This window comes from Phoenix dactylifera, chromosome 13 (assembly GCF_009389715.1).
Source record: "Phoenix dactylifera cultivar Barhee BC4 chromosome 13, palm_55x_up_171113_PBpolish2nd_filt_p, whole genome shotgun sequence".
In the NCBI taxonomy this organism is placed as follows: Eukaryota; Viridiplantae; Streptophyta; class Magnoliopsida; order Arecales; family Arecaceae; genus Phoenix; species Phoenix dactylifera.
This window is the reverse complement of record NC_052404.1, coordinates 81573-93902: the sequence shown is the minus strand read 5'-3', so window position 1 is coordinate 93902 and position 12330 is coordinate 81573. Positions and strand designations below refer to the sequence as shown.

The 12330-nt window shown below is 40.7% G+C and overlaps 2 protein-coding genes across 3 annotated transcripts; one reads left to right on the top strand and one right to left on the bottom strand.

Annotated features, from left to right (window-relative positions):
• Positions 1-2518, top strand: LOC103720050 (pentatricopeptide repeat-containing protein At5g66520-like). Its single transcript, XM_039132706.1, has 2 exons — positions 1-2219; positions 2307-2518. The coding sequence occupies exon 1, from the start codon at positions 45-47 to the stop codon at positions 1947-1949; it is 1905 nt and encodes a 634-aa protein (XP_038988634.1). The 5' UTR covers positions 1-44; the 3' UTR covers positions 1950-2219; positions 2307-2518.
• A 1332-nt stretch (positions 2519-3850) lies between these two features.
• LOC103720051 (CBL-interacting protein kinase 1-like) lies at positions 3851-8590 on the bottom strand. Of its 2 annotated transcripts, XM_039132707.1 has the most exons (12): positions 8175-8583; positions 7981-8043; positions 6689-6760; positions 6468-6575; positions 6199-6333; positions 5976-6101; positions 5672-5884; positions 5469-5570; positions 4746-4862; positions 4580-4642; positions 4350-4424; positions 3851-4169 (listed from the first exon to the last, which is right to left on the bottom strand). In XM_039132707.1, exons 1-12 carry the CDS (start codon positions 8346-8348, stop codon positions 4050-4052), a joined length of 1368 nt encoding a protein of 455 aa, XP_038988635.1. In that variant the 5' UTR covers positions 8349-8583; the 3' UTR covers positions 3851-4049. The 2 variants fall into 2 exon arrangements, with proteins under 2 accessions (XP_038988635.1, XP_038988636.1); XM_039132708.1 differs by lacking the exons at positions 3851-4169; positions 4350-4424 and having other exon boundaries at positions 4583-4653; positions 8175-8590.
• Between the last annotated feature and the right edge of the window lie 3740 nt (positions 8591-12330).

Below are 12330 nucleotides of genomic sequence, written 5' to 3'. Positions count from 1 at the left end.
CTCAGTTCCCGTTTCACCCCGCCAAAACTCTAGAGCGCAGGGTCATGTCCCTAATCCAAGAGGCCACCACCCTCCCCCAACTCCTCCAAATCCACACCCTCCTCCTCAAGACCTCTCTCGATCGCAACATCTTCGTCCTCACCAAATTCCTCCGCCGATGCTTCGCCTTTCCCTCTCGTCAGGCCTTGCCGCATGGCCGATCCATCTTTGACGGAATCGACGCCCCTGACGCATTCTTATGGAACACCTTGATCCGCGCCTACTTGCAGGCGCAAGAGCCTGTTGAATCCCTTCACCTTTTCCACAAAATGAGGCTCCGAGAGGGTGTGGCGGTCGATAGCTTCAGCATCTCATTAGCTCTTCAGGCGTGTGGGAGGTCCGGCGAGTCCAGGATTGGTAGAGCAATACATACACATTTGTTGAAGCTCGGATTTGTATCGGATTTGTTCGTGCAGACGGCTCTCGTGGAGATGTATGCGAAGGTTGGAGACATCGGTCTTGCAAGAAGGGTCTTCAATGAAATGCCTGAGAGGGATTTAGTCTCGTACAATGTCATGCTGGCAGAGTACATCAGGTGTGGTAATGTCCAAGAAGCTCGTTTGTTGTTCGACGAGATGCCTGATAGAGATTTGGTTTCTTGGAATACCATGATCCATGGGTATGCAATGAGCGGCGATCTCCGTGCTGCACAAGAAATATTTGATAGGACCCACGAGAGGGACTTGTTCTCTTGGAGCTCGATGATTTCAGCTTATGCACAGAGCAGGCAGTCAAGCGGGGCATTGAGGCTATTTCATGAGATGCAGTTGGCAAATGTGGCGCCCGATAAGGTTACAATGGTTAGCGTGCTTTCCGCTTGTAGTGATCTGGGGGCCTTGAGCATGGGGAAGGTGATCCACAAGTTTATAGAGAGGAAGGGAATAGAAGTGGATGTCAGACTTGGAACTTCTCTGGTTGACATGTATGCCAAGTGTGGAGATATCGATAGTTCCCTTGGACTCTTCCATAAGCTGTCTGAGAGGGATGTTCTTACTTGGAGTAGCATGATCATAGGGCTTGCAAACCATGGGCTTGGGATGGTTGCCCTTGATTTCTTCTCTAAGATGATATCTGAAGGAGTGAAACCAAATGAGATCACTTTTGTCGGAGTGCTCACGGCTTGTAGCCATGCTGGTCTGGTCAGTGAAGGTAGGGCTCACTTTAACTCGATGAGTGATGTGTATGGCATTTCGCCTACTATTGAGCACTATGGATGCATGGTTGACCTCTTGGGAAGGGCTGGGCTTATTGAAGAGGCGAGACAATTTATCAAAGATATGCCATTTGAGCCAGATGCAGTTGTCTGGAGGGCACTTCTTGGTGCATGTCGGATCCAAAAAAATGTTGAGATAGCAGAAGAAGCCATAGCCAAACTTGTTGATTTAGAGCCTCTTGTTGATGGGCACTATGTCCTGTTATCAAACATTTTTGCACATGCTAACAGGTGGGATGGTGTTGCAAACGTAAGGAAAATGATGAGAAGCAAAAGCATTCAAAGGATCCCCGGGAGCAGTTCAATTGAAGTTGATGATACAGTTTATGAGTTTGTTGCTGGTGATAAATCACACCCCAGGAGTGATGAGATATACCGAATGTTGAATGAGATTATTGATAGACTAAAACAAGCTGGATACAGACCAATAACGTCCTTGGTCTTTCAAGACACTGATGAAAGATCGAAAGAGTGCCTATTGATTCAACACAGTGAGAAGCTAGCAATTGCTTTTGGATTTCTGGCTTCCCCTCCAAAGTCTACCATTCGAATTATGAAGAATCTTCGAGTCTGTGAGGATTGCCATTGGGCCATTAAGCTTGTGTCTTTAGTTTATGATCGCCAACTGATCGTCAGAGACCCAAACCGGTTCCATCATTTTGCGAAAGGGGAGTGCTCTTGCAGGGAATACTGGTGAGTTGGGACTTACTAAGTTAGATCATCAAGAGCAATGCTTCTATAATAAAACTCACCATTGAGCCTCGTAGAACTTCCCTCTTCTTGGAAAGGAGCTACCAGTACAAGTTAAGATGGTTTGCTTTGCAATCAACATGCTGAAGCGCCCACCCCTGACTTCAATTCAAACATCTTCCAAACCAAGCTTACCCTCTCTGCCCTCCAACTATATGGCAGGATGAAATGTCTTGCCATGGAGCACCATTATCATATGCAATTCTGAAGGATAATGGTATATGTTTTGATAGACCCTTTTCTACAAGATCTTCATGGTTTTTAACCTCACTCGATAACTTTATGATCTCATGTGTGATCAAAGGTGCACTTAGCTACATGTAATCAAAGAAAGGAAGAAGATCCACAAATCAGGAGATGGAAAGTCCATTTGCACCAGGAACTGAATGCAGGGAGTCTAGTTAGTCTCTTCTCCGTATTCAGCGGGATGGATTCATGATCTAAGTGCTTAATGGACATGGATTTATCCATTGAAAGGATAATTTGTGATAGAGGTGGAATTATTTATTTATTGCATATTTAAGCATAGATGAATAGAGTTTACCAGCCTGTTACTTTAAAGAGATGTTGATGACATTCATTGAATTGTGAATATTGAGCATCAAGGAGTTAAAGCACTGCTTTTACAGGATAAAGCTTCCATAATATGTATTATGGAGTTTTGATCTTTGAAGAAAGAGAATATACAAGGCGCCTCTCAAGGTATTGCACAAACATGTTCCTTTTTTTGTTTTTTTTTTGCTTTTTTTTTAATGATAAGCTAGGAAGAGTAGAAGTCAATGAGGGAAAAACAAGAAACTAAGAGAGCACTTGAACTACACCAATGGGCAAAGTTGTTGATTCCCTGCCCTTATTGTGGTGTTCTGGGAGATGACTCAGAGGAAACTCCAAGATGGGAAGGCATTACAAGACTATTTGTAAATTGTTTGGAATGCTTTTGTGTTTCATCGTCATCAGAAAAAATGGTGAGAGCAAGTTAAATTGAGCATTGTAAGAGACAAATACTCCAGGAAGAGTTGAGCGCTAGTGGATGACATTTATACACATTTATTATGGTTTGCCTCATTGTCACTATATCATCATTTTTGCTGGTTCTCATACCTAATGTTTCTTTCTATTTCCGTCCATAGTGAGAAGAAGGGATTTTGCTTGCTATATGGAGATATATGTTGTACCTTGTAGGGGACGTTTTTTCTTTCTAAATTATGTGATCTCTATATACCTTCTGGCCAATGATGTAGCCCATTTGACAATGGTCATGCCCAGATATCGTGTCCTGTTAATTATAGAAAACTTCAACTGATGATTGAAAGCCTTGATAGTTTATTTTTCAGAGAAGCTTGGAAAAGAAAACAGTTTATGTTCCTCTCCAAATTTGTAGAATGCTTACCAGTACTCCAGGTGGAGAGTTAGAAGAGCATTATTCAACAATGTAGCAATAAGTGTCCGTCCTTACTGAAATATTTTTAGAGTGAATTATATTCATGAAATGATGAAAACCTAATTAATTTGTAATAAAGTTTTAATATGCAAGAAATTTACACATGATCCTCACGATTCCACCAATTTTCAACGTAAACCACAAGTATCTATGAGTATTTTGCCTCATGTCATCTCTTCCCAAAATTTAAATCATGAACCATGATGAGACTTCTTTACTTAAAGAGGGAATATTTCTTCGTGCATTCAATTTGTTATTTGCAGCTGATTGTTTAATGTCTGATAGGATGAGAAACCTCCGAATTCCAGAGCAAGAAGGCAAATTTCTTGACTATCGGAAGCTAATGGTTCAATATCATGCATTTTAGATCCAGCAACTCTCCATGGAGTTTGGTAAAAAGAGAGGTCTTTTCAAATCCAGAACATATGATTTTGTATGGATAATTATTTATTTATATACAAATGCCAACAGCCTTTATCTCAAGGTACCAACTATGTACATTGTAACAATTCTAACATTGATGTTTTTTTCAGGCGAGTCCCTAGTATATGTGGACGGGAAAATTATTTTTCATCCTGCATCCTATGTGATATAAATTCTTATCGATCACAAAGCAGCAACAGACATCTCCCCTTCAAAACCAGTGATCTCTGGCAAACAAGATTGTGTCTTCAAAAGCTGCTGGCTTGTACAGACACCTAAATCATTTGATAGCTTTGTACACAACTGCAGGCACCAGCAAAAGAGTTTATCCAAGTCAGTGAAAGATCCAAGTAATATCTTTCCAAACAGAAGTTGGTATCACTGTATCAAAATTTATCTTAAAAATACTAATCTTAGGCAATCAATGAAGCAGACACAAGCGTGCACCTACACATGGACAGACACAAACACAGAGAGTAATACCTGTCTGTACAATGAAGAATCTCCATATGATTTTCGTAGCTCTACAACATACAGAGATGGACTGAGCTCAAACACCTGATTTTAGAATATGCAATTAGCTTTCAAGTATACAAGATATCAGATAAATGAAATATGTAATACCAATTGATGCATTAATAAGCATCATCAGCTGATGCCAGTGAGGCACAGATATATATTAAGAATGAGAGAACGAGGTAAATAATATCTACCTCAGCAGCAACAGAAAGGGATCCTGGGCTCTTTGCACCCTTGGATTGTTGCAAGACTTTCAGCTGCAAATAGGCTAAGTAAAATTTCAAAGTTCTGAAAATTTTATATTATACAAGCAACTCAGATGCATCATTAAAATTGCAGAAGAAATCCCAATATACTAACCTTTCCATGTCCCCTCTGGACTTCATATCCCATTTCTGTGACAATATCTTCGATATTTTTAAACAAATCTTTTGGCGGATAGTTGGATGTGAATCTTATCTTCCTTTCAGAAACATCCTGAAATATCCAAAATTATGATAAATCGATTTTTGTAATGCTCAAATTTTTTTGTGATCATTATATCAAAGCAAATAGACGTTTCAGTGTTCAGTTGTCTGTAGGCAGCACTTCAACAGGAGTGGCCCAATATATTTGGGGGCCTAAGGCTATTTTGTGTTTGAGGCCTTTCCTGCAATGGGCCGGCCTAAAGCGAACTCACAAAAAAAACCTTTTTTTTTTTTTTTTTTTTGTCTTTGAGGCCTTTCTTGCAGTGGGCCTTTTTGGGGCCGGGGCCTAACCTTAGGCGACCGCCTAAGTCGCTTAAGAGTTGGGCCGGCCCTGCACATCAGCAGTTCACGGGCGGTGATCCTAATGATAGATGGCAGGAAACATATATGAACTTGGAAAAAGGAGAACTACTGAAGATCTGACTATTATTTTGTCAGTTTTGCAGCCTTGCGGGAAGAATATATTAAATAAGCCTTTTTTTTTCACCAAAGCACGTAAAAACATATCATGGTCAAGACGATACATTCTGACTACTAATCGTGGAGATTATTCTGTTCATATTGATTGAGAGACTGAGCAAAGAAATATTAAACAGATAAGGAAGTTGGATCTCACCTCTTTTTCGAAAAAGCCAGAAAGATCAAGGTATGAAGACATTCCGATAAGCTCAAAAGCATTGATATGGGTGGGTGACAATGGAAAATCTCCCTCATTATGCTTCAAGAAACAAAAGGATTGTTTTCAGTTTCACATCCACCTGTCAACAATATATGAGAAGAAAGTAGCACCTAATATCATGTCATCCACACATATGCTACCTCTTTAATTTTGAGAGCTGCATCATCAATACTCTTATCTTCATCATCATCATCATCAAGAACAACAGGAGTATAATCTTGCTTAAACCACTCATCTTCTTTAATTCCAGCTACATTTATCCGGGTGATAGGATTCGGATCAAGAATTCTCCGTAAAAGGTTTTGAGCACCAGGGGACAGCCATTTAGGGATCTGGGTGTCTCCCTTGAATATCTAAATGAATCGAGAAAATTATGATCAGGAAATGATTGGAGTAGCATTAATTGGTCAAACTTATCATTTGTTCCTGCTCCAATTTATATACCTTCTGATAAAGAACAGCAATATTTCTGTCCTCGAATGGAAGATATCCCACAAGAATAACATATAAGATGACACCACAAGACCAGATATCTGACCGCGCACCGTCATATCCTCTGTTGGCAAGGACCTGCAAACATTGTCACAAGAACTTATCAATTGATTACGACATTACTATAAGCATGAAAACATCATCTCAGACGACCATAAAGATTTTCAGTTATTACTTCAGGGGCAATATAATTTGGACTGCCACAGGTTGTATGCAGCAACCCATCATTCCCAAAATGCTGAGGTAAAGCACTGAGGCCAAAATCAGATATCTTTATGTTCCCTTTTGCATCGATAAGAACGTTCTCCGGCTTTAGCAAAACAAATGAAAAAGTGTAAGCTAGTCTAAATTACTATAGTTTCAATCTGCCAAACCATTGCAAGAGATAAGAAGCCAAGAAATATTTTAGTGTTTTAGATACTTCAGACTAGTATGAACATTCACCTTTAAATCCCTGTGGTAAACACCCTTCTCATGGCAATAACTTATAGCATCAATTAGCTGCTGAAAAAGCCTTCTTCCTTCTTGTTCTGAGAGCTTCCCCTTCAGTGCCTTGGACATCCAACAATGAAAATAATTCACTTCAAAAAACTACTCAATAATACTGCAGGCATGTACCACAGCAGGCAAAGATAATTATGCATATAAGAATCAGAGCTCCTTACAATTTTGTCGAACAATTCACCACCATTCACATATTCAAGGACCATGTAAATCTTGGTTTTGCTTGCCGAGACCTGCCAGAGAGTAACAATCATCAAAAACCATAGTAGAAGGCAGTGTATAGTGACTCGGTCTACAGACCTGCTCCTAGTTTCATCAGAATATTGTTGCATCATTCTAAGATTGATAAATTACTTAATTTTCTCCTTTCTTTAGTTGCCATCCAAAATTTTAACTAATCTTCAGTTATTTATTGCATCCTCTACGTTATAGACACTGTATGACTAGTTTGTAATTCAGATGAATCATAACAAACGTATATCTAGATGAGAAGGTTCTGTAGGAACTGCAAAGTCCTACAATTACACCAGCTACGACCATGAAGTAACTTTCAGTCAGTTGATACTGAAATATAACACCATTGGCCAAGACCAAGCAAGAGTCAATAAACCAAAGTTCTAAAACTAATATTCCTGCATAAGATGTGAAAAATTACTGTTGGATTAGCTGAAAAACCAAATTGGATTTTGATAGCTAAACAACCATTCAACACCATGCCACGCTTGGAGGTAGCGTGGGTGGTGGTCGCATGGACCCAAACATGAAGACACTGGCAACACTGTTCATGGGCATGACGACGTAGCCTCTATGTTTGGGATTTGGAGGCTTTGGCATCCTGCACCACATAAAAATACTAATTACTAATATCACATGTGGGTCCCGCCATCCAGCCCGTTAAACGGTTCAGATCGTTGTACTGTACAACTGTTGGTGCCCCTCCCGACCGTCCGATCCGGCGGGCTTTTGGCTTACGTGATCGCCGCACTGCGACCGGATTGGTGTTCCCCCACGTGCATCCAGCGGGTCCCACCTCGTGCAGCCAATTCAAAGCGCGTAGATGAGAACGAAACATAGCGATAATTCTGAAAACCTACGTCAACTCTCGTGGGACCCAACGCATGACATGGCATGGGACCCACGATTAAAGAGCATTTTTATATCAATTAACGAACTCAAGACGTCGAAAAGAGACCTGCCGGAAAACATCACTCCTCAAAAAAAATAAAAAAATAAAAAATAAAAACTTTTCAAAATATCAGAAAAAATAAATATGGACACAAGTTTTCGTGAGATGTTCCGTAGAACACCGGAACGGAATACCATCACAAGGACACAAGTCTCTTAGGATATTCCGTAGAACACCGGAATAGGATATCATCAAGAGTATCGAGACAGGATATCTTCTATCCGAAATATCGGAACAGAATGGAAGGAGTTGGAGAATTAAGCGAACCTCCAGTAATCGAACGACGTTCGGATGCTTCAAAAGCTTCAGCGTTCCAATCTCTCTCTTTACCTGCAAGAAATATTTAATGATCGGACCGTTCATGTCCATTTCTGAAACGCTCTTTTATCTCCTTTCGTCTTCCCAAAAAACCCCTTCTCGGAGCCTGGGGAAAAAAGAATGGAAAAAAGGGTAACAAATACCTGGTCATCGATCTTGACGGATTGGATGCGCTTCCGGTCGAGGATCTTCACGGCGACGGCCTTCCCTGTCTCCACGTGGCGTGCGTACTTCACCTTCCCGAAGTTTCCCTCTCCAAGCGTCCTCCCGATCTCATACTTCCCCTGTAGCATTCCTTCCCTTCCTTCCCGAACCATTCACGTCCGCGCCGGCGACGACGATGATGACCTCGTCCCTTTCCCCTCTCTCTCTCTCTCCCTCCCCCTCCCTCCGACGGGATCCGGTGACCTGATCCGGAAAACTACTCGTGAGAAGAAAGAGCTTTTAGGCTTCCGACGGGATCCGGTGACCTGATCCGGATAACTACCCGTGAGAAGAGAGAGCTTTTAGGTTTCCGACGGGCGAAGGCCCGAGGCTCGAGAGGCAGGGGGTTATATACGCGGGGGGCGGTGACGGGATTCCTTTAACGGCGGACCTGATCCCAAGAGGACAGCGATGAGATAATAATAAAATAAATCCCGAAAATAGGAAAATTCTGGTCACTGCGACGACAGGGTGACCGCCGCGCTGCCAGCTGCGCGTCGCCACGTGGGAGGACGCGATTCGGCAGGCCCGCCGGGGGCGTTGAGGGGATCCCGGGATTAGGAGTTAAAAAAATGAGTTCCGGATTCGGTCGGGAATTCGTTGCGTATTTCTTTTGAATTTACTGAAATGCCCCTTCGTTACCTGCGAATAATTTGGCGGTTCCGTCCCTGGAATATTATATTCCATGGAGGTTGTTGTCCTTCTGAAATGAGGTTTGGGTTTATGTTAGCGATCTCTTCGCACTAATGAAAGGAGAAGGGGGTGGGTAGGATGGATAAGAGCAACGGGATAACAGGACTTAAGAGCATTTTGGTCCCATTGCTGGAATATTATAATCCAAGGAGGTTATTAATTATGTCCGTTTTGGCTCAACTGATATTGGTTAGGTTAGTCACGGTTTGCACATATAAAAGGGCAGGGGGGTGGTAGGGGTGGACAAGAGAAACAGGTTCCTTGTGACGTTTGATAGGAACAGTTATCATATATTTAGCGAAAAGATAGGAACTGAAACATACTAAATTGGTATCCGCTAAGGTGCATGTTCAGTGGTCCTTATAATATAGTGGATTGTCCCTAGTCCTTATGATAGAGGCGTATTCATATTTTTATATGTACAAGTTGAGGATGTTATTATAAAATATTATAGGACAGTTGTTTAATCCTACGATTAAGAAAACAAGGAGTTAACAAAAAGAGATTATTGTCAACATTGCACGTGGCAGAATAGCCATTCACATAGCCAAACATAGCTACTGGTTCCTATAACAGTGCATCGAGATGCATCATGAACAAGGCCAATAAAAATTAGTGGCTGTCATTGGCTGTATGCATTGTTAGGCGGTGCATGCGGTGTAGGCAATAATTTCTAGTTAACGAGCACTAATAAGTTTAGTAAACTAATATAGCCATCATTCCAAGCATGCTTCCGTGTACGATTTACATTCACATGCAAACGAAGTAAACCACACATAACCCCACTTTTTTGTTTGTTCTGCAATTTCTCAAGCAATCCCGTTGGCTGCTATGCAGTTCATGTGGTTAGAGATAGAAGTCCTTTATGCACATGAAGATTGGCTAATCCTACGGAATTCATGAGATTCTTTTGAGTTGAAACTCAAGTTGATTCTTTAAGCATGACAATGGATCAAGTACTTGCCATTGTTAATGGATATTGATCTTATACTAATAGATGGCAACCTTACGAAACCTCGTAGACTTGAGGAGCCTCAAATGTTACGTATCTTTATAGCTATAAATTCATTGAGGTCCTCAAATGCATTTATGTTGGGACGTATCTTTTACCTAAAAAAATTTATTATCTCTTTCCTTATTTATGCATTGAGGCCCCCAAATGCATTTATATTGGGCCCTTTGAGTTCGCCTTAGGCCTCCAAATGCATTGAGCCACTCTTGTTTACCAAGGTACTTGGCAACGTTCAATTTCATATGATAATAAATAAGCTGGCCGATATTTCTACTCTACACACACTAGCTTGAAGGGAAGTACTAGGCAACTAAGTCAAGTATGCACATCCTCACCTCTCCACAATCATTGAGATTTATTTTCATACTTGTACTCTCTACAATTATAGAATTATTTTTTTTTCATTCTTTTATTAGACAACCTAGTGAGCTCTCATCTCTCCATAATCATGTAGATATATTTCCCAAATTTGTGCACTATATAATCATGGATAATATTTGGGAACCATTTCCATATTTATACTCTCTAATCAAAGTCATTGGGATTCATTTCCACATTCCCACACTTTTCGGCCATAGAATCCTTTATCATTGGCTTCTATTATTGTATATACTTTATTAGTTGCTTTTAAGATAATGAGGTCTCTATGTTTAACTATCGCAGAAATTGTAGAAGTTATATTGTTTGAGATTATATATATTCAAGGAATACAATAGTAGTTCTTCCCAACCAATTTTCACAAGCAAGGCCAATATACTCAAATTCGGATATCCTTGGAAGAGATCTATTAATACTTGAAAGAAAGTGGCATAACTTAATTAAAGGAAAAAAATCACAATTTATTCTAGAGCATTCTAAGCATAGACCAAGCCAGACCACCTCCTTAGATACATAAGGAAGGAATCCAAATAATAATTAGACATACTTATTGTTCATAATTTTCGCCTATTGGAATCCTTTAATATACAAGGATGACTAACATAACTTAATGTATAAGAAAAAGTAGTCATAATATGAGAAATTTCTCATTGCCATGTAACATCATGGTGACATATTTAGACTACCCATGAATCTAGAACCTTCGTACTTCTAGACCAGTCCAAACCTCACTCTTAGATACATGAAGAAGCAAAACCAAATACTAGAATACTAGATAGGGCGAGCTACCTTCGTTTATCTCATAGTAGCGACGAAGAAAGGTTCAAACCTTTTTTGTGTGCACAACTCCAACACCAACCATGGTCAATCAGTGTTTTTAGAAGCTTGCATGGATATGTACGCATTAACTTACATTGAACCAGAATTCCAATATTTATCGGCCACAATTTTTGGACTGGTTATTGGCTGGACCAAATCTATCGCCCACAGCAACCACGTATAATAGTAAATAAAAATTAAAAATATATATTGTGCCTATTGCTTTATAGCCTGATTGCATCTGGTACACTAGAAACTTCACCAACTTTTGCTGCGCTGAAAGTTATTTGGTACACTAGATAGGGCGTCTTCTATGTAAGGCATGCTCTAGGTGCAGATTGTATTCACCTCGAGAGAGACTTGACTACTGTGGTTGAAGGAATTCGAGGGCGACACGCCACGACAGACGGATAGAAACATTCGGAGGATGGTGGAGGATTGTGGCTCCTTCAAGGTTATTCATGTTTATTATGAGACGAACACGACAACTGACCGGGTGGCCTTCACGATGCATCACTCTAGAGAATTCTTCTGGATGAATCAAGCGGATGTTTCCAATTCTGTCAGTTTTTTTTTTTTTTTGATTTTATTGGTTGTACTCATATGCGCATGAAATCGGTATACTGCATTAAAAAAAAAAAAATCTGGGACCCACAAGTAAAGCAACGTCTATGGTGAGGTGGCGTGTTGGAAATATCCCACTATTTCTAAGCACCCATGCACACACCTATACAGGGTCCACCCTAATACCAATCTCCGCATTGTAATTGACGTGGGGGACCAAGTTGGTGGTCCACGTGGGGCAACGTGAACCACGAGAACGATGCGACGTCGCGCTGAACGCCTCGAAATTCGTATATCCACGGAAGGTGGTCCCCTATGGGCCGGCCAGTAGGAAAGCCGGAGTGGGTCCCGCCCGTTGCCACGTGGTTCGTGACAACTAACCAGCCTATCAGTTTATCGGACGGTCCCAGTTTCGCCATCTGTGGCCCCACGGGAAGAGCGTGATCTCTCCGAGGGGTCCACTCAAAATTTTCCCGGCAAGAAAAATACAAACCAAAAAAATAAAATAAATATTTGTGTTCCTTTTTTTATTTATTCTAAAAATACTTATAAATTTTACAGAATTTTTGAAACTGTCTATACTAATAAACAAAACCTCGCATGGTAGCCAAAATGAAAGAATCATTCAG